The following is a 26,790-nucleotide window of genomic DNA, read 5'->3' on the forward strand; positions in this document are numbered from 1 at the left end:
AGCAGACAGACAGACAGACAGACAGACAGACATGTAGCAAACACCCCTAGCACCAAACAGCATAAAAGGCAACAGGCAATAGAGAGGGCAACATTCCTGTTGATAGCAATATTCCTCAAAGCAGTGCAGCAGGCAATATGGGCAGCACAACACAGAGACGCACATATTAGGTACTAGGGCTGGAGCTAGTGCTCCCTGCACACCCACACAGAAACCTACAAAAGGTCCGAACCATGGTCTAAGCAGGGCAGGAGTCAATTCAGAATATCTAGCCCAAAACAAATGATAGCAAAATCCAAATCTGGGCAAGAACGGACATTCAAAGCAATCCTCCAAGATCGATTGATTGACAGATTGATTATGTGCCATCAAGCTGTTTTTGACTCCAAGCAACTGCACAGATAGATTTTCTCCATGATGATCTATCCCTCACCTCTTCTTTCAGGTCTCCCAATGGTGCACTCATTGCCACCGTAACTGAGCCCATCCACCTTGCTGGTGGTCGTCCTCTAAAACACTTTCATGCCAATCAAATGTTTTCCAACACCAATGAAAAGAACAAATCAATCCATCATAAGTGCAAATTCAGAAATGCAAAGGATATAATACCTTAAATCTCAGATTAAAAATCTTACAAAAAGCTACACAGAGGGTAAGGGGTACTGTTTTATCTATATTATACCTGTATCAGACCACAACCCAACTGATATTCAATGAATCCTGGAACAAATAGATACTAAAAGATTCTTGTTCTGCCTCCCCCCACAGTCCCAGCTAATTGAAAAATAAAAAATGGAACTCATCTTTACCCTTTTTTCAAACCTCAAGAACTAAACCTGATTCATAACTGCATGATGCAAACACTGAAGTGCAATCTTCAGAAGAAAATACCTATTCTCAATTCATGAAATATATTACTCACCTTGACTACCAAAATTAACCTGGCAACAAAAAGGAAGCTACACTCCAGAGTGGCATATATACGAAAGTCTAGACAAACAACTTGTAGGCCCTTCTCATAATGGCTATATTAAAATAACAGTATCAATAAAAAGCACTTTATGAGATTTTACATGCTAACATTTTAAAGAAGGCCATCTATGAATAATGGAGAAGTTGATACTTGATTCTTTATTAGATAAGCACCCTTAAGAGCTTGTATTAATCATGTAGTCCCTTCCTATGCTTGACTAAATCAATTAGCAACTGCTATCTTTTCGGTATACAGTATCGCTCTCTTGAGCCACTCTCCCTTTGTAATTCTCTGCATCAATTAATAGGGCTATAAGGTGCTTTGGGTTTGAAGAAAAAAAGGCATTGTGCGCACACACATAGGCACTAACTACCAGCAACAACTTAAAGCAACCACGGCTTTCTTCAGGTCACACAGCAGCTACATTATAGTTGGTCGCACAATCAGCCAGATGTTTAGACTGGATTTGGCATTTTTATCTGCCTATTGAATCCTTCCCAAGGACCTGGATAGACAGATGTTGCTGTTTAATAATACTAAAGGTATAGTCGCAGGATGTAAGCTGTTCCAAGGAAAGCTGCCTTTTGCAATTGACTGATGGTGGTTTTGTCAAACCTGGTGGTGTTCAAGTGGTGTTCCAGATGTTTTGGAATTGCACCCAAGGCGCCTATTACTACTGGTACTATCTTTGCTTCCTTTTGCCACAGTTGTTCTATTTGCAGTCTTTATCGTTTGTGATTTTCCCCTGTTCTTTCTCTTCTGCTGTCTCCAGGTGTTGCAATGTCCACTGGCCAGACTTTTTTGTCTTTCTTATCAACAACTGTTAAGTGGGGTGTTGTGTGGCAGATGCTTGTCTGTTTGAATTCTAAAGTCCCAGAGCACTTAAGCTTCTTCATTTTCTATTACTTCGCCTATTTTGTGGTCCCACCAGTTCTTGCTTGCAGGCAAGTGGTATTTCTCGCAGATACTCCAATGCACCATCCTTGCTACTTTGTCGTGCCATTGTTTGTAATCAGTCTGTGCGATCTTCTTGCAGCAGCTAACTAGCTGGTCCACTGTTTCTTCAGCTTCTTTGCAGAGACAGCATTTGCTGTCTTCTCAATTCTGGCTTTATATGCATTTGTTCTTAAGGCTTGATTTTGTGCAGCCAGAATTAGCCCTTCTGTCTTTTTCTTCAACTTTCCTGCTTGTAGCCATTGCCAGGTCTTGTTATCTGCTTTGCCTGCTATTTTTTTTTTTTTAATGTACTGGCCATGTAATACTTTGCCTTGCCATGTCTCTTTTCTATTCTTCATTTGGCCTTTCTTATAGGCCAGTACTAGCTTCAGTGTATCTTCTTCACTGTCCTTCAGATATTCTTCCAATGCCCTTTTTCCTTCTTCAACTGTCTGGTGTACTTGCAACGTTACATGCCCACCTATGCTGCTTGGTAAATAGAGTCTCAATGTCACTGTGTGGTTGAAGGGCATGATTCATTGTTATTATTTTTCTCGTCTTCCTATCCAGGGCTTCTAGTTTAGCTTGAGTCCAGTCCACTATTCCAGCTGTATATCTAATGACTGGAATTGCCCAGGTGTTAACTGCCTTGATGGGATTTCTGCCACTGAGTTTGGACTTGAAGATCTTCTTCACTCTTCTGATGTATTCACTACTAACCTTCTTCTTGACTTCAGTGTGCTTGATGTTGTCAGCCTGAAGATTGCCCAGGAATTTGTATAGATCTTCTTCATCCAGACTCTTGATGTTATTTCCTTAGGACATCTTCATTCCTTTAGTTTTCACTATTTTTTCCCTGCTGATGGTAAAGGTGGCACATTTGTCCAGTCCAAACTCCATTGCAATATCTTGGCTGTATATTCGGACAGTGTTGAGCAGTGATTCCATTTCAGATGGTGTTTTTCCATACGGCTTCAGATAGTCCATGTAAAGGAGGTAGGATAGCCTGGCAGATGTTTTCAATGTTTGATAGCCATGACCTGACTTGTTCAGTATTGTTGACAGAGGTATCAATGCAGTGACAAACAATAATGGTGATAGTGCGTCTCCTTGAAAGATTCCTCTCTTGATGTTAACCTCTCCCAGTCTCTCACCATTGACCAGCAACTGTGTCTTCCATTGATCTTTGCACAAAGCTTCTGAAGTTTCTATCGACTCCTGTTATTTCTAGGCACTTGATTATCCAATCATGTGGCAGGGAGTTGAATGCCTTCTTGTAATCAATCTAAGCTACATTCAAGTTGGTCTTCCTTCTCTTACAGTTTTCCAAAATCATCTTGTCAATTAGAAGCTGATATTTTGTCCCTCTCCTGCTTGGGCAGTTTCCTTTCTGCTCAGACGGAAGGAGCTTGTTTTCAACTAGATGCTGTTGGACTGCATCAGCTACCACACCAGTTAGCAATTTGAAAGTTGTTGGTAAGCAGGTAATTGGCCTGTAGTTGCCTATTGCTGCCCCTTTTGTTGGATCTTTCATTATCAGGTGGGTTTTGCCAGATGTTAACCAATCTTCAATTTCACCTCCTTGCAGTATGTTGTTAAACTGCTTGGCAATGAGTGGGAGCCAGCCAGTCAGATGTTTCAACCAAAAATCATGCAGTTCATTTTCACCTTGTGCTGACCAATTCTTGATCTTCCTTGCCCTTTTCTCCACCATTTCTGCTGTTATTACAACTTCTTTCATTTCAGCTTCTTCTTTTTTTCTTTCTCCACCTTCTTTATCCAAACTGCATTCTTGTTGTATTTCTTTGGGTTGTCCAATAGCTATGCCCAGAACTGCACTGTTTCTTCTTTGTCAGGTGTTGGCTGGTTCATGGCAGTCTCTCCACTGATGAATTGGTAGATATGTTTCTGATTCAGTTGAAATTGGAGATTTTGCCTGTAGGGTGCAATTTGATGATGATCCTCCTCCTCCTCCTCCTCCTCCTCTCTACAATTAGATTCACAAAGACTGGCAAAAACTTAATAATTCAAGTCCTAACCAAGACCTAAGAATTATTAAGGTAGAGTCTGAGGATATAAGCAGATCTAAGCAGGGTTGTTGTTTTTTTGTAAAATTAGGATGTTCAGGTCTGATAAATTCAAAATTTCAAAATATTGAGGGAAATTTTGGTATTGCTCCAAGAGCTCCAATCATGATTGCTATAACAGTGGATTTCTTTTTCCATAATAATACCATATTATTATTAATATTATTATTATTTCTCAAATTTATATGCTGTCTGACTCCCAGCAACTCTGGGCGGTTAACAATTGTTAAAAAATCTGTAAAAATAAAGAACAATACAAAAACAACAAAAACAGCACAAGACAAAAGAACAACAACGGCAAAGAAAACAAACCCGGAGGGGAACAAAAAGGAAGAAAGAGGCATCAGTTGTCTTCCCAAAAGTCCTGGGCAAAGAGCCATGTGTTTGGGGCCCTTCAAAACACCAGTAGGGTGGAAGCTGTTCAAATTTTGGAGGGGACCTCATTCCAGGGGGCAGGCACTGCTACAGAGAAGGCTTGCTTCCAGGGTCCAGACAGATGGCTTTGTTTAATCAATGGAAGTCAGAGATTGAACTGGCTGGGCAGAAGCTGGGCAAAAGCCTTCCTGGCCACAGCTGCCAACTGCTCATCACACAGGAGCTGTGAGTCCCCCCAAATTGTGCACCATCCTTGAATGGGGAGATGCAACCGCATCTAAGGTCAAAGTTGGAATATCCCCAGATCTGGGCAGTCCAAACATCCACAGCCACTTGGTCCTGGTAGGCCTGAGTCAGAGAAAATTCCTTCCCATCCAAACCTGCACAGTCTCCAGGCACAGAGACAGAACCTTGACAGCTTTACTTGGCTGGCCTGGAGTTGAAATATATAATTGGGTATCATCAGTGTACTGATGTACTGAAACCCAGTGGTTTCATGTAGATGTTGAAAAGGAGGGGGGAGAGTATAGAACCCTGAGGCACCCCATGAACAAAGAGCCTAGGAGATGATCTCTCTCTGCCAACCACCACCAACTGAAACTGGCTCCAGAGAAAGGAAAAGAACCACCGTAACAGAAACACAATCCCAGAAAAATATGTGGCTGTTTTAAGAAAGTGCTGATCAGTGCTGCATAAGCAGCCACATACACTCTGAAGCACCCTTGTCTTTTCAAGTGTTAAGCATTGCACAGCTCTGCCAGAAAGCATTTCCTAAACAAACAAAAAAATTACAAATAGACTCCTACTGACAGAAGGTGTTTAAGACTGCAAACCTACATATGCTTTCATATGAGTAAATTTCTCTTGATATATTTCAAGGAAACTTTTTGTGTAGGGATTTGGTATAAATGCAGTTTCAAAATAGCTTGTTCCATGTTTTATGACAGCAGGATCCTCATTCGGGAGAAAAGGAACAACACAAAAGAGTGACTATAGCCAAATGATATTGCACAATTATACATGAAGGGAAAATTCTTAAAATATTCAAAATAGGAGGTGAAAACATTACCATTTACTGACATAGCATGAAACAAGAAATATGCATTGCCTTATGATGCCTTAAAAACTACAGTCCAGTCTGATTCCCCAACTATGTATCGTGGTTCAATAGTGTGCTGCAAGAAGAAATAAGGAGCACCTTGAAATATTAAGCTATTAGTCCAGATATACCCACCTTGTGTAGTTACTGCAGGAAAAGAGACCTGAAACCAGTGCTACCTCCCTCCGCCACCACCCCAGTAATATTCAGGTAGCATCAGCTTCCTGAAGTTCTCCCAGTGATTTTGGAGACCAAGAGCACATTAGAATTGTCTCCTAACCCTCAGCTTTTATTTCTAATTTGTTACTGAAAATGGCCAGTCCCCAACATATAGGCATATTGAGTCCCTAGCATAAAAGCATTGGCCCTTAAAGGTCATTTCAAACCATTCTGAAATTCTCCTGATTGGGTCACCTAACTTCCTTCATTGTACAATTACAAATGGGAATCCCCCTTTACGAAATATAACTCTAATGACCATTACAGATAATCTTGACAAACAAGGTTTGAGTTTTCTTTTCAAATTTGTTTATTTTAAGCTATTCAAGTGATTCGTATGAACCTGTTCTGATAAAGATCTCTTCAGGAGCTGCCGGACATCAGAAACTGTGGCTCAGTTGTTGCCTAGCTAGAGAGTACTTACTGTACCTCAGAAGTAGGCCACCTTTTTGGGCCAGTAAGCACAGTTGAAATACTGAGAGCACATTGAGGGCACTTGCACAAAATGGGTATCATGGGAAGGCTTGCTTATTTAAGTAGTAACTGTCATGGCAAGTGCAACCGATAACAAAACACCCATTTACTAGAAAGCAAGGTAGATATGCTTGCAAAGAAAGTTGTGGGCTGCAGACACACACCGTTTTAATTTTAAATACAAAAATGACTAGGAGACCTAGGTTGCAGTATGCCAGCTGAATAATGGCACTAGTCAGCTGTGACTGTACTGGGCTAGCTGGGCCAATGATTTAACTGAAAGAGAATAGGGAGGAGGGAAGCACAGTTCACAACTGAAGGGAAGGATTTTCGTTTATCTGACTTCCAAAGCCAACCACAGACAAGAGTGCAGCATCTCATTAAGCTAACAAATCAGAACAATCTGATAAGGATTATTTGCTGAAACTGCAGAGTTTTAAAGTGCTTTCTTCAAAGTTGAGGTGTATAAACAGATAGCAGATAGTTGTCCCCTAAATTGTAACAGCACTTATCCTAGATGTAATTATATATATATATTTTCTTATCATGTGTCTTTCACATCTTTGGCTTATTACACCTTACTCCATTTCTGCGCTTTGCATAATATTGCTTACCCTAAAAGAGAACAACAAGGTAGATGGGCATGTACTGTATGTCTCACTTATCTTTTTATTTTAAAGAAAAACAAAAGAAAAGAAAAAGTGGACAGTTCTTCTCAATCAATAATCCCTCTAAAATGCTTTTCTATATTAAGGGTAAATTGTGAAGTTTGGCACACAAGTACACTTTCATGATTTCATGCTGACTCAATAACAGCCTTTGAAATGGAACAGTTTCTAAGCAATCTACAATGACAGCAACAAAACTGAGCTTAGGATTCTTTGGACAAACCATATGAAAAGGCTCCTTCTTCTTGACATAATTGCTTGTATGTGAGCACTACTGATGGCAGAACTTTGGGCTCAATAAACCTTCTGCCAATCGAGCAAGGCTCTAGATGCTCAGGCTAATTAAGGCATGCAAAATGGAAGGGCTACTATCTGAGTACTGTTCAAACGCAGCACAGTAAGAAACAGTAGGTTGCATGTGCCTAAAAAGGGGGAATGAAATGAGATATAATACATTACAAATCTTGATGAAAAACCTGATGACTTCTCCAAAGAAATTGCTGGCAGTAGCTTTTACCTACAGTTTTTTGAGGCTTTGGGTTAGAAGCTTGTTCTTCAGGATCCTTGCCCTTTTTGTAAGCTTTTCCCATAATTTCAACAAACCAAAGGAAGCTTTTATCACACGTATTTTCTGGTAGGCAAGGAACAGCAGCAGGTTCTGACATCACTTTTAATAATCCAGCAAATATTTGTGGATTACTACTTAGCTGTATGTAAATTATCTTTAATAAAAAATCTCTCTAAAAGGAAAACCAGAAACCTGTCTTCAGTTGGGATAATACTTACAGTATACATTAAACTGAGGACTTGTAATATCCTTATTTTTCAATAAACAAATCAACACAGGTTGAGCATCTGTATTCATGTTTCCTGAAATCACTGGGATTAGTTGTAAGCCATGATAGAAAGCTCCATTTCAGTACTCAAGCTCTTCCTCCACATAAAGTATTGCTGTGTTAGATACTCAGCATTTTCTCCAGGGTATTTACAGTATTTACTTACCTACAATGTAAAAGAATATATGTATTTAAATTATAGGGAACCCTTGGCTTAATAGACTAAAATGAGGAAAGGAATGCCCTTTAAAACCAAATGGGATTTTACACACGCATAACACCATTTTACATATGTGTTACACACCTGTAAAATGGCCAATGGGGTTTTATGCATACACAAAATGATTTAGTCCCTTGTATTCCAAAAACCATTAAACCAAGAACCAGTAAATTAAAGGTGTATGGTTCATGGAACAATTAAGAAAATACACTCTCTGAAGCAACGTTTATACCTACTCTTTAATTACTTTAACTAGAAACTGAAACAGAAGGCATTTTGAACAGGTTCAATATAAAGGTTTTTTATTGGATAATTGATCTCTACAGTTAGAACTTTACTGAAACACAAGCTTTTTACACACAGAATGCTTACACATTCAGCAAAGAGGTGTCAAGTGTTAAATCATCTTGAGATGTGCTAGCATCTATCAACCATTAGCTATCAAAAAGTGATGCTCTGGAATGAAGACCTCTGAACAATCCCCCTCCCCTTTCCATAGGCTGAGTATTTTCATTCTTGGGCATACAGTGAAGGAATTACACAATGTCATTAATCAGTAAAGTCAAAAGTATCTATGACTTCACTTTATCTTAACCAAATAGTAAAGTGTGTTTTGATTGAAAAGAATATATTCAGTAACAAAAGCTCAACAATAATTTCATTTCCAGCACATATTCTGTGGATGTCTACATCACAGCTGGAAGAACAAATCTGCTCTTAAAATCATGAATCCTTGAAATTGCAGACAGCATCCTGTTGAAGACAGGTCAAGGGTTGAAAGGATCTGACAGCCCTTAAGGCGAGATAAATTTGTTTCTCTCATACTGTGAATGAGATCTTGGGTAATAAAGTGACTCAGTACTAAGAGGAACAAATGTTTTTAGAAACATTGAAATAAAGTACAATCAGTTTCATTCTTATTTTCTATTAAGTCTATTCAAGCCCATTTCCATGTCAGATTGTCAATTTTGTTTTTAAAAAACTCAGAAAAGGGAATATAATTTAGAGATTGTACCTAGCTAGCCTTAAACTGGCTGGTGGGAGAGGGGGAAGAGAAGCCTCAAAGGGAAGCCTCTTTTTAAAACAGAAAAGGGGCTTTATCTAATGTGTGCATACATCTATATAGCAAGCACTGAGGTCAATACATACATACAAAACTCAAAGAAGCAAGCTGGCTTTATTTGGGAAAAGGGGTTTCTTGGAGGGGGGCAGAAAGTTCTTTCAAACTCAAAAGTCAACTGAATGGGAATCTAACTACTGCCCACTCACCAAACTGAAACAAAGTGAAACCCAAAACAACAATACAGTATTAAACTAAACTAAAATGGAAGTGGGGTAATGGAGATGGCCTCATGAATATTTCCCACCAGTCCCCACCACTCCAGCAAAAGCACCAGTCCAGCCCAGAGTCCAGTTATTCCTTAGAACAGTTCCTTTCTCTGCAGCAGCTTGTTTAGTCAGTCTTTCTCCCAACAGCAGGTCCAGAATGGCTCCCTCTGGGCTCTGTTCTCCTTCCATGTGTACTATGTCTCTTCAAAACTCCATCACCCTAAGCTAGTAGCAGAAGAGAGGTGACCAGTCCCCCCTACTAGAAAAGGCTCAGATAGCATTCAAATGTTAACATCCCAGTTGCAAGAAATGAGACAATCATGACAATTAAACAGACTGGAACATTCAAAATACTTTTACGTGAAACAACCATATGTGAATCCATGTTTGGAACAAACATCTGAAAGACGCTTTGATTCTTGCACAAACCACCAGGTTGTTGCAAGGAATGGTTTGCCCACAAACCATTTTGCACCTTTCTAATAAATGTACAGTATGTCCTCTCCAGTTTATCATAGGTGATCTGATAGCCACTCTAGATCCAAATATTCTGACTTTCTTAGTTTGCATTTGGTGGGGAGGCACTGAGTGCATTTTAAAAGGCACAATATACTTGCCTTAAACTTTAAGGCAGCAACTTTGCTACTAACAAAGCTCCCTAAAACACTCAGAATAATTCAGCTTACTCACTCCCGTGGCATCATGTCACTACCCAGACTCTGCAGTCTTCAAGCAATGCATGAAATTATTGTTTGGCCTCTGGATGAAAATGTTTCCCTACCCATGAAACTTAGGTTTAGAAAGTAGGAAGTAAACAACTCAAACAATACAGTAAAATTAAAAATTACCCATTTTGACACTCTTCTACAAATCAAGATTCTGTTTTCAGATATCTTTAGTAAGATGATATGAAATGGGAATAGGCTATTGCTGTATTAACAAATGCAGCCCATGTATGGCAATGGAAGAAATTAATCTTCAGTGATACTTCACAGTAGATAAGAAGAAAAAGTAAAGCAATCAGGAACAGCTAATTAAACCCAAGGAAGATTAAAGACAAGATAGTCTAGTTACTGATCACCAATGATTTCCTTGTTGGGTTGGGGATTGGCCTATGCAGATGAATCTGAAACTGGTTTGTGTCACAGACTATTCATTCCCTGACTGTACACCCTTAATTTAATGGTCCAGGATGGTGGTGGTGGTATCTATTAATTCTGTAGGTACTTCTGAGCATGCATAAAGAAGCCCATCTGCATTTATAAAAGTATGTTTCCCACTGACCATGCCACCCCATTTTCCCAGCGCCTTCCTACCACTGCTGCATATCTCCCTGATCCTTCCAGTGGTTTCCTCCCAGCCCCATACTTTGCAGTGCCTTCCTGCTGCTGCCATACACTCCCTGATCTTCCCAATACCTTCCTGCTGGCATGTGCACTTCCCCCAATCTTCTACCACCTTCCCACTGACCTGTACACCTCACTCAATATTCCAGACACCTATGCTCTCTGATCTTTCCAGTACCTTCCCCTCATTGTTACATACCTCTTACAAGCTTCCCAGTGTCTTTTATCAGCTCACACACCTCCCCTATTCTTCTTTAACCAACCCAGAAAGAGTAAAATTAAGTGACTTATTTGTTGTTTCAGGGAGATCCCTGGATTTAAATTTTGCCTGGTACATTCTAAGTCCATTAAATTGAAATTTGTTAAGTCAAAGGTTTCCTATATAAACTTACGATCAAAATGTTTTAAGATGGATGCTACTGGCCTCTGTGAGTTATATGCTCCTCGGTACCAGATTCCACTTTGACAAATTGCAAAATGTCACTTAAAAAGGAAACTGTGATTGTTTTTTTATATCCCTATTCCATTAGCCTGTTTAAACAGAATACTGAAATTCCATTCCTTAAAAATTTTATACTTTAAGAAAAAGACAAGGGATTTAGAGGGTAGTGAAAGTATAACACAGTTACTATACTCAGAAAGTCATATTTCAGCAAGCCCAGTAAAAGCAAATAATCGTTCTTTTAATACAAATCTAAGTAATGTAAGATTTTAAGAGCAGACTGCTGGACCATATCAAAAATCTATCTAGTTAGGTTTGGGTTCTTTTTGGGTTTTTTGTTTTTGTTTTTTTGCACATCGGCCATTTGGATACCAGCAGGACCGAGCAAGACATGAACACAACACCAATTTTCTGCATGGTGTTGCTGAGGCATGGTGTAAAGTTCTAAATTCATAATCCAGTAGAAACATTAAATCTGAGACAGTAGAGAGCTTAAATTTTGATTAAAACTATCTTATACCGTGCTTTCAGTGTCATTCCACAGCAATCCAAACTGTTGGAAAAGAATTTAAGGACTATGGAAGGTTACAGGAAGAAACCTTCCATAACAAAGAATGTTGCAAGAGAATCAAATCAAACCAAACTTTTATTGCGGCCAGAAGAAAATATCAATAGACATGTCTCCCAGGTTGTTTTTAGAAAACTGGCAGCCTGTAGTCGACAAAACAGACTAAGTCCTACACTGTTATTTGCAATCTATCCTAGTACAAAAATCAATTTGAGCTCCTATTGCTTTTTTATGTTTGATTTTCTACTTTGATAGCAAGCAGAAAAGAAAATCTGAATTAGTTTCTCTCCTTATACTTGAGGTCAGATATGGCTAGCTACTTTTTAAAAAAACGCTATCTTTTAAAAAATGCTTTATTTTTTATGCTCTTTTCTTTTTGTCCAAAATGTTATCCATTCTTTATCTGACTTGCATAAAAGAGCAGCACAGGTGGAAAAAGTAGGGTTTCTAAAATATGTAAAAGCTGCAAAGACCTGGCTTTCTCACAAACCTTGGGGTGATGTGAGGCTGGATCCCCATTTGTTTGAATATGTGGGTATATGATGTATTTGGCACTCCAGGAAGGTTGTGTTTGTCGGTTTTTATACTTTTACTTTTATTACTGTCTGTTAGTCACCCAGGATTATGTTCCATAAAATGGGTGGCTATACAAATCTTTAAAATAAAGAAATACTTACAAAATATACAATGGACTTGTCATTATGATAACAAAAAATTACCACTAGCACTGAGACTTGTCTTATTAATTTCTCTCTGGAAAAATCCATCCACGATGATGAATTTAAATGTCTATTCTGATTCTGTTTAGCCAAAATAACAACATGGCTAATGTCTATCATTGAGGTGTCACTCTAGATCACAGAATCTTATTTTTTTCATGCTTAAACTTTATTGAATCTTTCCCCCATAATTTAAATCAATAAATGGAAGAGAGCATTTGGGGACCTTAGCTTTTCACTTATGATCTATCTCCACTGATAAGTGTTAGTGTAACATATTTTAATTGTTGTCATTTTGATGTTTTCAACCTTTATTATTGTTGTACACTGCTTAGGGCCATTTTGGAGCAGAGTGGCATACAAGTACCACAAGCAAAGAAATACCGTAAAATAAAATAAAATAAAATAACCAACCCCTTGGAGGATTACACTGATGCAGTATATGTTTCTTCTTGTTGTTGTTTATTCGTTTAGTCACTTCCGACTCTTCATGACTTCATGGACCAGCCCACGCCAGAGCTTCCTGTTGGTCGTCAACAGCCCCAGCTGCCCCAGGGACGAGTCCGTCACCTCTAGAATATCATCCATCCACCTTGCCCTTGGTCGGCCCCTCTTCCTTTTGCCCTCCACTCTCCCTAGCATCAGCATCTCCTCCAGGGTGTCCTGTCTTCTCATTATGTGGCCAAAGTATTTCAGTTTTGCCTTGAATATAATTCCCTCAAGTGAGCAGTCTGGCTTTATTTCCTGGAGGATGGACTGGTTGGATCTTCTTGCAGTCCAAGGCACTCTCAGAATTTTCCTCCAACACCACAGTTCAAAAGCATCGATCTTCCTTCTCTCAGCCTTCCTTATGGTCCAGCTCTCGCAGCCATATGTTACTACAGGGAACACCATTGCTTTAGCTATGCGGACCTTTGTTGTCAGTGTGATGTCTCTGCTCTTAACTATTTTATCGAGATTTGTCATTGCTCTTCTCCCAAGGATTAAGCATCTTCTGATTTCCTGACTGCAGTCAGCATCTGCAGTAATCTTCACACCTAGAAATACAAAGCCTTTCACTGCTTCTACATTTTCTCCCTCTATTTGCCAGTTATCAATCAAGCTGGTTGCCATAATCTTGGTTTTTTTGAGGTTTAGCTGCAAGCCAGCTTTTGCACTTTCTTCTTTCACCTTCATCATAAGGCTCCTCAGTTCCTCTTCGCTTTCAGCCATCAAAGTGGTATCATCTGCATATCTGAGATCGTTAATGCTTCTTCCAGCAATTTTAACTCCAGCCTTGGATTCCTCAAGCCCAGCTTGTCGCATGATGTGTTCTGCGTACAAGTTGAATAGGTAGGGTGAGAGTATACAGCCCTGCCGTACTCCTTTCCCAATCTTAAACCAGTCCGTGGTTCCGTGGTCTGTTCTTACTGTTGCTACTTGGTTGTTATACAGATTCTTCAGGAGGCAGACAAGATGACTTGGTATCCCCATACCACTAAGAACCTGCCACAATTTGTTATGGTCCACACAGTCAAAGGCTTTAGAATAGTCAATAAAACAGAAATAGATGTTTTTCTGAAACTCCTTGGCTTTTTCCATTATCCAGCGGATATTGGCAATTTGGTCCCTAGTTCCTCTGCCTTTGCTAAACCCAGCTTGTACATCTGGCAATTCTCGCTCCATGAATTGCTGAAGTCTACCTTGCAGGATCTTGAGCATTACCTTACTGGCATGTGAAATGAGTGCCACTGTTCGATAGTTTGAACATTCTTTAGTGTTTCCCTTTTTTGGTATGGGGATATAAGTTGATTTTTTCCAATCTGATGGCCATTCTTGTGTTTTCCAAATTTGCTGGCATATAGCATGCATTACCTTGATAGCATCATCTTGCAAGATTTCGAACAGTTCAGCTGGGATGCCGTCATCTCCTGCTGCCTTGTTATAAGCAATGCTTCTTAAGGCCCATTCAACCTTCTTAAGGCCCATTCAATCTTCAGGATGTCTGGCTCTAGCTCACTGACCACATCGTCAAAGCTATCCCTGATATTGTTATCCTTCCTATACAGGCCTTCTGTGTATTCTTGCCACCTTTTCTTGATCTCTTCTTCTTCTGTTAGGTCCTTGCCATCTTTGTTTTTGATCATACCCATTTTGGCCTGGAATTTACCTCTGATGTTTCTAATTTTCTGGAAGAGGTCTCTTGTCCTTCCTATTCTATTGTCTTCTTCCACTTCTGCGCATTGCTTGTTTAAAAATAATTCCTTATCTCTTCTGGCTAACCTCTGGAATTTTGCATTTAATTGGGCATATCTCCCCCTATCACTGTTGCCTTTTGCTTTCCTTCTTTCTTGGGCTACTTCTAATGTCTCAGCAGACAGCCATTGTGCCTTCTTGGTTTTCTCTTTCTTTGGGATGTATTTTGTGGCCGCCTCCTGAACAATGTTGCGAATTTCTGTCCAGAGTTCTTCCGGGACCCTATCTACTAAGTCCAGTCCCTTAAATCTATTCTTCACCTCCACTGCATATTCCTTAGGAATATTAGTGAGCTCATATCTAGCTGATCTGTGGGTCTTCCCTAATCTCTTTAGTCTGATCCTAAATTGTGCAATAAGAAGTTCGTGGTCTGAACTTCAGTCAGCTCCAGGTTTACCGACTGTATAGATGTCCGCCACCTTTGGCTGCAAAGGATGTAGTCAATCTGATTTCGGTGTTGTCCATCTGGTGAAGTCCATGTATAAAGTCGTCTCTTAGGTTGTTGGAAGAGAGTGTTTGTTATGCAGAGTGAGTTGTCTTGGCAAAATTCTATCAGCCTATGTCCTGCTTCGTTTTGTTCTCCCAGGCCATGCTTACCTGTAATTCCAGGTGTCATTTGACTGCCCACCTTAGCATTCCAGTCTCCTGTGATAACGTCTCTTTTAGGCGTGTTGTCCAGTAGGTGCTGCAGGTCCTCATCCTCTACTTCAGCTTCTTCAGCATCTGTGGTTGGGGCGTATATTTGGATCACTGTGATGTTAGATGGCTTGCCCTGAATTCGAATTGAGATCATTCTATCATTTTTTGGATTGTATCCAAGCACTGCTTTAGCCACTTCTATTAATTATGAAGGCTACTCCATTTCTTCTGTGGTCCTCTTGTCCACAGTAGTAGATCTGGTGGTCATTTGATGTGAAGTGGCCCATTCCAGTCCATTTCAGTTCACTGACGCCCAAAATGTCTATCTTTAATCTTGACATCTCACCAATAACCACATCCAATTTGCCCTGGCTCATAGATCTCACATTCCAGGTTCCAATGGTGTGTTGATCCTTAGAACATCGGATTCACCGTTCACCACCAGCACCATCGGCTGCTTGCCGTCCTTTCGGCTTTGAGCTAGCTGCGTCATCACATCTGGGGCTGGTTGAACTCATCCTCTGTTCCTCCCCAGTAGCATTTTGACCATCTTCCAACCTGGGGGGTCTCATCTTCCGATGGTATACTGACATATCTCTGGTTGTACTGATCCATTTAGTTTTCACGGCAAGAATACTGGGGTGGGTTGCCATTACCTTCCCCAGGGATCGCATTTAGTCTGACCTCTCTGTCATGACCTTCCCGTCTTGGGTGGCCCTTCACGGTTTAGCTCATGGCATCATTGAGGTGCTCAAGCTCCAGCAACACGACAAGGTAACGATCCTTTGCTGAAGTATGTTTCTTACAGGCAATTCACTAATAGCTGTTCTGCTATCTACACTAACCCTATGTTCTATCCAAAAGTGATGAACTATGCCATCAGTTGCACTCAGGTCTAGCTTTTTGTATTTCATATCTATTGTTAAACTTCATAGGAATGATCCATGAGTGCCACTGAGATGCTATTCAAGGCTACATTGACAGATGAAAGTAGAACTGAGATGCTGACATTCACAGGTCTGTTTAGCTGTAACTAGTAGAATGCCTATGCACATCAATTTTCATTTTCAGAACGCCTGTAGCAAACTAAGTTGGGACTCTTGAAAACTACCCGTGGTAGGAAAACGCCCTGCACTGCTGCTGCAGCATAGCAAGAAGAACACAATCCCACCTTCTTTGATAATCTATAGCAGCAGCCATAGAACTAGGAATGTGACCTGGACTAGACCTTTTTACCGATCTACCTTGTTAGGGAGATCCTCCATACAAGGAATAGTATATTCTTTTTTTTTTCCCAAAGAAAATCTTTTCTTTTCTGAGTAAGTTCAATAACATTCCAGACCACAGTTCCGTAACTTTCCACTATAGCAACCAGTAAATGCTACCAATTTTGACAAGTGGAGGATAAAAGGACATTGTGAAGAAGGTAGTGACTTTTGGCATATACAACAGTTTCCCCAACTGGCATATATTAGATGTGTCTGTATACAATTCCCATGATCTCCAGGCAATATAGCTGTATTTGTGTGCATTTGGGTGTGATAGCAGGAATATCATAAATCTTCACTCAGTGCAATGTGCTGATTTTCTATGTATTGAGAAGCTAGATGGCAGTAAGTTGCCCAAGGCCATCCAATGAAGTCCTTTCTTTAAAATGAATTTGAATCTCTCACGTCCAGACCTAGCACCGTATCTAGTCTACTCTCTGTTGGTGCCTATAATTCGTGCTTACTACACTTTTAACATTCTGTGGGAAACTGCATGACTCCACATGTATGATGGAATTAATGCAACATTTTGCATTTTCTGGATAGCAATTGTATTCCTTAATTGTTCAGTATCTACAGTTCTTACGTTTCTCTTTTAAGATAGTGTTTTCCAACAATGTTATTGTAAACTGCCCAGAGTCCCCCATGAGGGGGAGATGGGTGGTGAATAAATTTATAAATAAAATAAATAAATAAAATTTGATCTTAAATGCTATTTAAAGGGGGTGTTGTCATATTAAGTATGCTCTTTCTTCAGCCTTAAATCAAAATAGAAAACAAAGGAAGCACTTTTAGCCACTGGGAATTAGATTATAAGAGCAGTATTTTTACACAATGGTTTAGATGCATCTTCTCAAGTTTTCACCAGACATAGAACTTAACTCATATTATTTTGCTCTTTGCCCTAACATTTTATATGCCTTTTGCTGAATAGTTGACTAAATCTCCTCCAAGTCCAACATATGAATATTATCTTCCATCATTTGTAAAGGTTAGACCTAAACTGACTCTTAAGTGATAATGAATAAAGATGACGTTCCATTAAATATGCCAATGAAAAGCAATTTTCAGCAGGAGCTTATTAATTCTATGAATCTAACCTATTATTTACTGTGAAACTGGAACTTTAAAAAAAATCAGAGAATGTTTGTATGGATTTCTTCTATATAGCAGTAGGTCGCGCCTTCATGTTAGCCAACTGAACTCTGGTTCAAGATGCTTGATGTAGAGTGTTTCTCTTGGATGAGCAGGAAATGCCTTGATTTTGTATCTATACGGACTACCAGTGTCAGAATGATAGACAGAACGTGAGCAAAAATCACAGGATTTGGTCCCAATGAGCTTATGATTGAGGGAGGGAGGTATAAGTTTGTATCTGCACATACCATATACTGTACACCCTGGGCAATCTTGTCTGGCCTCACAAGCTAGGAAGAGTCAGCCCGCATTTGATGGGAGACTGCCTGAAAATACTAGGGCTGTAGACTAAACTGGGAAGCTGGAAGAAGACAGCGACAAACCACTTCCATGTTATTAGTGAGAAAAATATATGGCCATGGCCATAAAATTACCCAGAGCCAAGCATCACTCCAAGGAGGTATAGACAGTTATAAATACGTTCACCACAGTTTCTTGTGGGCTTTTATTTGTTATTCTGCTTTACTTGGCACAATATTTGGTTACTTGGACACTCATTTTTTTTCTTTTAAGTACAGAGAACACAAACTCCTTTTTTAGCTCTAGCTGCCCAAAGCTAGTGCACTGATGTATTTTTCCCATTGGCGTACCATCAAAAAGCAATGATGCAAACTTATCTAAGTGAGAGAAAGATGGTGATTATTCTAAACTGAGCATTCTTCTAAAATCTTTCTCCATTGTGCTCTCCAGTACTAAAAGATTTAGCCCTGGAGCTCAGTACAGGTAGCAGTGATGGAGGGAGGGAGAAAAAGTTTATGCATTTGGATTTCCTTCTCCACACAAAACACATCAATTCTGTCTTTTTAGGAATTGTGATTTCTTATTATGACTTCAGGCAGTGTAAAACTGCACTAAAATGTATATTATTAAACAAACCAATATAAAGTAATAAAACCACCAGTATAGATAAGAACAGGCAAAGAAAAAAAATGACAATTCTTTTCATAAAATTGCAAGAAAACAAGTTTAAAAGCAGCACTTTGAATTGGGTCTAGAAATGTACGAATAGTCAGTTTCGATTGTGAAGCATAGAATGGCTGCTAACTGGGATTGACAGATATAGTCTATCTGTTCTATTTTTAGCTAACTAAAGTCTGAGATAATTTTCAAAGGCATTCCCACATATAACACATTGCAGTAATCCGACAGCAGCGGTAGGTCCTATGGAGTGGGATTAAGTTACAGTGTCATAGTGGTTTATATTGGTCTTCAGTGCTAAGGACCTTTTAGTTTGCAGCTTCCTCCCAACACACTCAAAAGACTTGGTCTTACACATACAAAATATGCTTGAGATGAAAAAGTTGCATATGGAATTCCAGAAGACACTAGCGTGCACATTGTAGCAACTCTGATTCTATAAATAGTTGGGAAATGTGAGAGGAGAGGGAGAAGAGAATAATTGATTCAAAAGATTGCCCATTTTCTATTTAACATTCAAAATATATGAATGCACTTTAAAGCATCTATTATTTGATGCAATTATCCTAGATCTTGAATGCATTAACTTTATGAGAAGTTTTATTGTAATAATGACTAATATCGTAGAAGCTGCAAATTATTTAAGAGGGCTCATTTGCCTTCTGGAGTAGGCTACGATTAACAAGCAGGGACAATCTGCTTTAAAACTAAGATAAACAGATGAATATCTCTGCTTGGTTTTCTCACATTATTATGCTATATTTCCCTACAGACTACATAGCAGCACAAAAGTAAATAAGCACTTAAAAAGTAAACAAGTATTTAAAAGGATATAAATCATAATACAGATAAGCACATCAAGATGACATCCATGTTTATGCAAAACATTCCAAGCACAAGTTCCCATTACAACACAAGTAATAATACATAAGCTCCTAATCCTATAATGTATTGGAAAAGACAAAAAGGCATCCAAGCGCTTAGGCAATGAAGTTACTCAAGTAGCACTGTAAAGTAGTTACCCATCCACAGAAGGTCAGCACAGCTGCACTGTCAAAGCCTACCCACAGAGCTCTGAAACAACCTTCAAAGACCAAAACATGAAACACGCATCATGATGCAAATCCCAGCCTTGTGTACACACATGCCCATTACCTCTGCAGACGCCTATGAGCTAATTCAAGTCAGGAGCAAATTGCAGGATGCAGATGATAAAGAAGGCAGGTGCTGAACAACTTACAATGCAGGTGGATCACTATATTGGCAGGCATAAAATTGGGTGGTAGATCTACACAGAGCTTGTGGTATTTATAAATGGCAACTGGCAACCAAGTTTGAGATATCAACACTAGAAGATGCTGACTAGAAATCCAAACCAGATGTTTTGCACATATGACATAATTCTCTTTGTTATGGAATGCAACTGAGCAGCAGTCGTGAAACTATGAATCTAGGCCGCACTTAAAATGAACTGATAGCCAAGCTATACCGAGGAAGAACACGTATATTTAATGCAAAGGTATGTGGTACAATGGACAGATTCAGATATTTGGTGTATTTCTCACTGAAGGCTCTCTTCAGAATCATTAAAATATTAGCAAGTGCAGCTCCCTTTCTCAATTGGTACAAAACAATACATTGTAAAGTGGTCATAAGCCACATTAAACATTTGGCATGTGCAAAAGAAAGTTTAATTAGATAACGTTTAATCTGCATGTTTAGTACACATATCTATACACAGAGACACATACATTATGTGTGTGCGTATGTGCGTGTGTATGTGTATGTGTATGTGTGTGTGTGTGTATATATATATATATTCCCCCTCACACTTACTTAATGTAGTTATAAGGAATGCTAGATGTATCATGGTTAGTGACACACGTCATTCTATTCTAAAAGCTCATGGTCTTCTTTTCCATTTAAAATTCCCATTGGTGTTGTCCTTTATTATTTTTCAATATACCTTTAACTTTAGAATTTTTTCACTGGCTGGTTGCCTGAAGGGGTTTCATCCTACCACAATCATCTTTCATTTGTTGTACTTCAGATTCAAGACTAGTCTCTTTTTTTCCCCAAGTTGCTGAGTCAAGCATTTTAAACCTGGAATGCAGTGAGAACATTTGTTTCACTACGCAGAAACTGGGCTTTCAGAAGCAATAAACTCTAACGCCTTGAATGAAACTGAAGACAGACACATCTGGGATTTCCTTGAAAGTAAGATACTCACCCTGGCACAACACCAGGAGGAATGACAAGCATTAGTTTAAGTTGTGCCTCATGGAAAGCTTCAGAGAAGTGAGTGAGCAAGTGAATCAGATCCCTGTAAAACAGGAAAAAAAAATCAGCTCTGTGAGTTAAAGAAAAAAAAATACCCTGCTTTTTCCATCTCTCAGTTTTAAACCTATATTTGAGTCAGAACACATTATCTTCCAAGACTAAATGTTTGGCCTTGCAGCATCCTTATTCCTTTACAAGCCGACTCAAAAGAAGACAGAAGACAGGAAAAGATTTTCCAGCTTTTTGGGGGTGTGGGTAAGTGTGTGTATATGTGTGTATGCATTCATTCTTCTTCCAATAGAAGAGAATGTCTGGAGCTCAGGGTTGAACTGTGGAGTCCTTGGTGCTCTCTGAGCTTGGTTGTTTCCTGCAGATGTGCACTGATGATGTTACCTAGTTGGGTAATGAAACATCTGCAAGCAAACAACCAAGCTCAGAGAGCACCAAGGACTCCATCATTCTTCTTCCTTGGAGAAGGGAACTTAGATGCCTTATACCCTGGAACCTTTCTTTCTTCTCTAACTCACTCAGAAAGTTAGTATGTTTTGGTTTTATCTTACGGTTCACTAGAATCATAGGATGTCCACAAGGAACAGAATAGGAAAAATCCTGCTAATACCTTCTTTCTCAAATTACAATTTTGTGCTGCAATGACAGGATTTTCTTTTTTAGCTGATCCTGTTTTGTCATTACTGTGATGAATTTACAGGTCACCATCACCAGTACAGATATTTAGTGCATTTTTTAGCACCTAAACTTGAAGCAGCCCCATTATATAATATTCTAGCATCATATATCAAAAAGCACAAATAATTATGCAGAGAAAATTGATGGGCAGGGAGAGGAAAGAGACCACTCTCAACAATGCATGGCGGTGGGGTTTAATGTGTATTTGGTTATCTACACAGGGGGCATTCTACAAACTCTTGCCATTAATTTGGAGGGAAAAAAACAGTCTATATCAAAAGACTCAGTAATCACCCAAACTGCTTCATAATTCATGAACCCAAAAACTATCCAAAAAGTCATGTGACATGATCTCTATATCATTAATAGTCAAAAAAACCTCATTAACTACATGAGCTCATATGCTACTGGCTTTCCTGATCTATTTATCTCTGTTTGCAACTTGAAAAGAGAGATCATATATTATGGTATATATTATGGTATTATTTAGCCTGTGTAAATACATTTTAATATAGCATAGTAAGACAGAAGAAATATGTAAGATCAGCAATTTGAAATTCACTACATTGTTTTTAGAGCATCATAAAATACGGTACTTATTTCCATACCAATACAGGAGCAAAGCTCTAGCCTGTACATGTATAATCCTACATGGCTTTGAGAATTATGCACCAATATAAATGATCTTTTTTGGAAAATGCAAATTGTCTTTTTGGAAAACATACAGACAGATGGATCTACTGATAGATCATTATCCTTGATTAACAGCAAAGATGATAGTGGTGGCAGTTTTTTGTTTTTAAGAAAAGTAGCCAGGAAGACTTAGATACTGGTAGACTAATTTGTCAAGCCACCTCTTTGTACGAAGGGTACTTCATGACAATTCAAGGAATTAAACCATAATGCTGAGATGTAATTATAGTTACTTTCATTTGTCATCCCAAAAAACTACGTAAGCCAAATGTGCATAGTGTTGATCCTCAAGCAACTATAATTGAATGCCCATTTGAAAGCTTTCTATGGGTTACGTCTCTGGTTCTCTCAAAGTAACTTTAGTATTTTAGGACTGTATTTTCCCACTTTACTATTCCCAACTCTGAAAGAAAAAGAACTAAAGACACTGTATCACATTTTTAAAAGAATAATGAGGTGGGAGCAGAACATCTAAATGTCAAAACATAGTTACAAATTGATTATGTCCCTTCCGTTGCCAGATATAACTTCAGAAATTCCTCTGTGACATATGCCACTTTGAGAATCTATCTTGATCCGATTAAGCTTTTTTGTAAAAAACGTTGTGGCTACAGTTCTCTTAGATGATGTCAGTTATCTGAACATACAGTGCTGTCATTCCACACCTTTGCCTCCTCACCACCCTCATACTGGGTCCTGGGGTTTGTTTGGTGGGTTGCTTGTTTTTAATCTTGTAAGCCACTCAGAATCACTTATGTGAGATGGGTGGCTATATAAAATAAACAAACAAACAAACAATTCACTCACTAAAATACAGACACTTCTGGCATCATGTAATTACTTGGTCTTAGCTGAAGCACTTAATGCTGCTCATCCTGGCAGAAAGTTTATCCCAATACGATATTTGTTGCGAATTCTTGGACTCCTAAATTAATTACAGACTCAAAATGGTTACCCTTTTGCCACATCATGAAGTATTTTACTGGAGTAATTTGAAAATAAAAAGGACAAAATAAAGTTGTCTTCATGGACAGTAAAAGTTAGCACCCACATTTTAAGAAACTTTATCACTTCAAGAATGAGTTAATATATGTTGTCCACTCACTGCCTAATGCAATACCAAGGAATGAAGCAAATTATAGTAAGCCTTTGATTAATAGGTTAAATTTCCAAGGCTCAGACTGAAGTAATGATGTGTCACATGAAGGTCCGATGCAGATGTTCCCGTAGTATATAGTGAAGACAGCAGTTTTCAATTCAGCTGTGCAGTGGCACCACCTACCGGCCTGAATAAAATTAGTATTTCTTTTATGCATGGAATCAGACTTATGCCTGAGTCAGAAATGATGGCTTCTTAGCATTTTTAGATATCTTCCATACCGTCACAATTTTCACTTCACTAAGCTTTCAAAAAAAATCCTTTTCAAATTAAGCTGTAATTGTCCTCAGTGAAGCCAGCCTTGAAACTCTGAGAATTTCATGAGCCAACCAATGGTTCTTCCAGCTGACCAATGAGAGAGCATAAAAAGCAGCACTCAATCAGCACCCCACTCACCTCCAGGTTGTTTTTTAATACTACACTAATATTTCATGCCACTCAATTCTCTGCTCATAATTTACAAGAGCTATGAACAGTGAAATGTAATGGTCTGCCAGTTCTGTTGAGAGACTGAGGGAGCACACCTAGAAGCCTCCCCCCATTTTATCCCCACAACAACTATTGGGTAAGGTAGGTTGGGCTGAGTGAATGAATGAATAGCAATTTGAACTTGGATCTTCCCAATCCAAGCTAGGTACCTTTTCTTTTAGGGAAACAATGATATTAAAGCTCCTTTTTCAGTGTCTAAATACATACATACATACACACATACATAAAAAAATTAGCAGCTTCATTCTTTTTCCTTTGCAATAGATGGAAAAATCAAGTCGTCTGTTCCGTCTGTTTCCCACCTACCAAAGAACTCCAGTATCAATAAAGAACAGTATGACACTTTTTTCCTTCAACTGGTGAAGGAAAAACGGCAACAGAATTGCTAATGTAATCCTCCCAAATAAAAAAGAAAATGATAAATGACTTAAAAAATTAAGAACAAAGTAAAAAAAATAAAATGGCTCCAACCACTTCTGGAACAAGTATTTTGCTATGCTGTGCAACTGTACAGCCGTCCCTTATAGCTGTCATCAAGGGAACTCACACTGTCATTAAATCCTGTATATTAAAATACAGGAATTTTACCCCCTGTGAAATCAGTGTTGACTCCTGGCGACTGCCTGAACAAGTCCCTGCTGTTTTTTGGGCAAGGTTTTTCAGAAGTGGTTTGCCATTGCCTTCTTCCTAGGGCTGAGAAAGAGTGACTGGCCCAAGGTCACCCAGCTGGATTTGTGCCTAGAACGCACAGTCTCCCAGTTTCTAGCCTGATGCCTTAACCACTACAACAAATGGTTCTCTTATGTATTCCTAGTAAGGTATTATCCTGAATCAACAAAACCTCTATGATACTAGAAAATAATCATGTTTTAGCTACATAAATCATCAAACCTAGTTAAAGTAGAGTTCTTCCTTTCAAATCATTTCAATCTGATGTTCTTAAACAGCACATAAAAGTCAGATACTGATATTGAGAAAGAAAGCAACAACACAGAGGTAGTGAGGCTTTCAGTGAAGTTGTAAAGTGCAAAAATATGATATTTTAAAGATTAGTGGATCACAAGAACTTTACTGCCACTGTGTGGATAAAGTCTGAACAACTTGACACATTTTGAGGAGCAGAAGAAATGTCATGAAGCTTTTGTTGGTGTGGAAAACAAGTATATAGCTTTCCACTGATCATAATTATGTCATGAACTCTCATTGCTACAATTAGGAAGAAATACTGCCATACAGCAATCTAAGTCTGTCAGCATTCACCAAGGTTCCAGGAGGAATACGTTCATTACAGTAAAAACAATGCAGCCTATGAAGTGTTTCAGAGCTACATTTACCAGAGCGTATGCACAGCTCTAGTCACAGCCAACTTCATCAGATGCAAGGACAATTCACAGACCCAGCAGCCACGATCCAGAGAGTAGTTGCTGGGACAATTAAAGGACTATAAGCTAAAAGTTATTATTTTTCCCTTCTGAAAAAATGAATTGCTGTAACACTTGTGTTCCAGGAACAGTTTTTTGTGAAGCTTGGGGGACCAAGAAAGATGCATTCAAAAGCCCCTGGTACAAGGAGACCAATGCATCCCAAGTGTTTTAGGGCTCCCCTCCCTTTTGCCAATTCTGTATCTATTACTTCTCTCTTCTCCTATGACTACTATGCGCTATGAAAATCTAAACTAGATTCTACAGCCAGTTACTGATCAAGAAAGGTTAACGCAGAGAGTAAGTACAGAGCTTTTTGGATGCCTGCAGGGATGCAGGGAAACATGAAGTGCAGTCTCACCACACTCAACCTGAATACCCCTGCAGCACAGAGAAGGTTGAAATAGTTCTGGCTTGCTCAGAATGGTGCCTTGCACACTGACTTGAATCCTTGGGAAATAATACTTCCCAGCAGTGGTTGATGTGTGGCTTCTAAGCTCTCTGGCAGGCAGCCCTCAGTATGAAAAAAGGGAACATAATACAGGTAAAACCTTGGAAACAGTGGTGAATCTTTGAAGATTCCTCTGAATTCCTCATTAAATACACTAAGTGGCTACAAGGGAGAGGGGCCTTCTCAGTTATACTACCCTATTTATGGAGTGTTCTCTGCAGAAAGTATGCCGGGAGCCCACAAAATATTTTTGGCACTATGCATTTTACAGCTAATTAAACACAGAAAAATCACAAATTAAAAAATAAATCATGGAAAAAATAAGCATGTTATCTACATATTTTCCCCTTCAATTGGTAATACCCACCCTTCTTTCAAAGAATGGTACTTTCTTAAATACAACTAATGTATTGTTCAGTTTCACCAAAAACAGCTATTGGAAATGTTATAGCTTTTTTAAAATTCTGCAGCCAGTTTAAAAGCCTCATTTAGGTAAAATAGTATTTACTTGAGATCTGTAATATTTAAGGATCAAGTAGCAGCAAGAAAACATTACACTTTGAAGTCCAGCAAGAGACATTTTGTAGCTTGAAACTGATGAACAACAACAATCAGGGGATCAATCCTAATCTCAGAGAAGATTTGATAGCAACACCAGCAGTCTCTTTGCTGATAACTCTGTTGTTAAAAGGCAGGAACTTTTGGAGCCAGATTCAACAAGAAAAGGAGTTAAGGAGTTAAGCAAGATCCCACCATGGTAGAAGACAGAACTGGATGTATTCCCTGTTTTAAAAAAAAACAACAACAACAAATATCCCACACTATTTTTTTGATGCTTCAGCTCAAGCATGCCTAAATCTGTTCCAATTCACATGAAAGCATCCCACCTTCAAATTCTAGGAGTCATGTTAGCATTACCTCCACTCTTATAACTACCTTTATGGGTTCCTACAAAGTTGCCCAGATTATCCTAAACTACCAGGGTAGCACACAGTGAAGGAGTTCCCACACTTAACCATAGCATCAGAAGAAGACCTGTTCTTTACAGGAAATTCTTGACTA

General features: G+C 39.0%; 1 protein-coding gene across 1 annotated transcript in view; it reads right to left on the bottom strand.

The window, feature by feature from the left end:
• Positions 1 to 26,790, bottom strand: part of CHID1 (chitinase domain containing 1) — a 103,028-nt gene that overhangs the window by 62,086 nt on the left and 14,152 nt on the right. The window contains exon 8 of the mRNA XM_063289306.1: positions 20,779 to 20,871. Within this exon, the coding sequence (XP_063145376.1) occupies positions 20,779 to 20,871 (93 nt within the window). The remainder of the gene's footprint in view (positions 1 to 20,778; positions 20,872 to 26,790) is intronic.

Source organism: Candoia aspera, chromosome 1, assembly GCF_035149785.1.
Source record: "Candoia aspera isolate rCanAsp1 chromosome 1, rCanAsp1.hap2, whole genome shotgun sequence".
NCBI lineage: Eukaryota > Metazoa > Chordata > Lepidosauria > Squamata > Boidae > Candoia > Candoia aspera.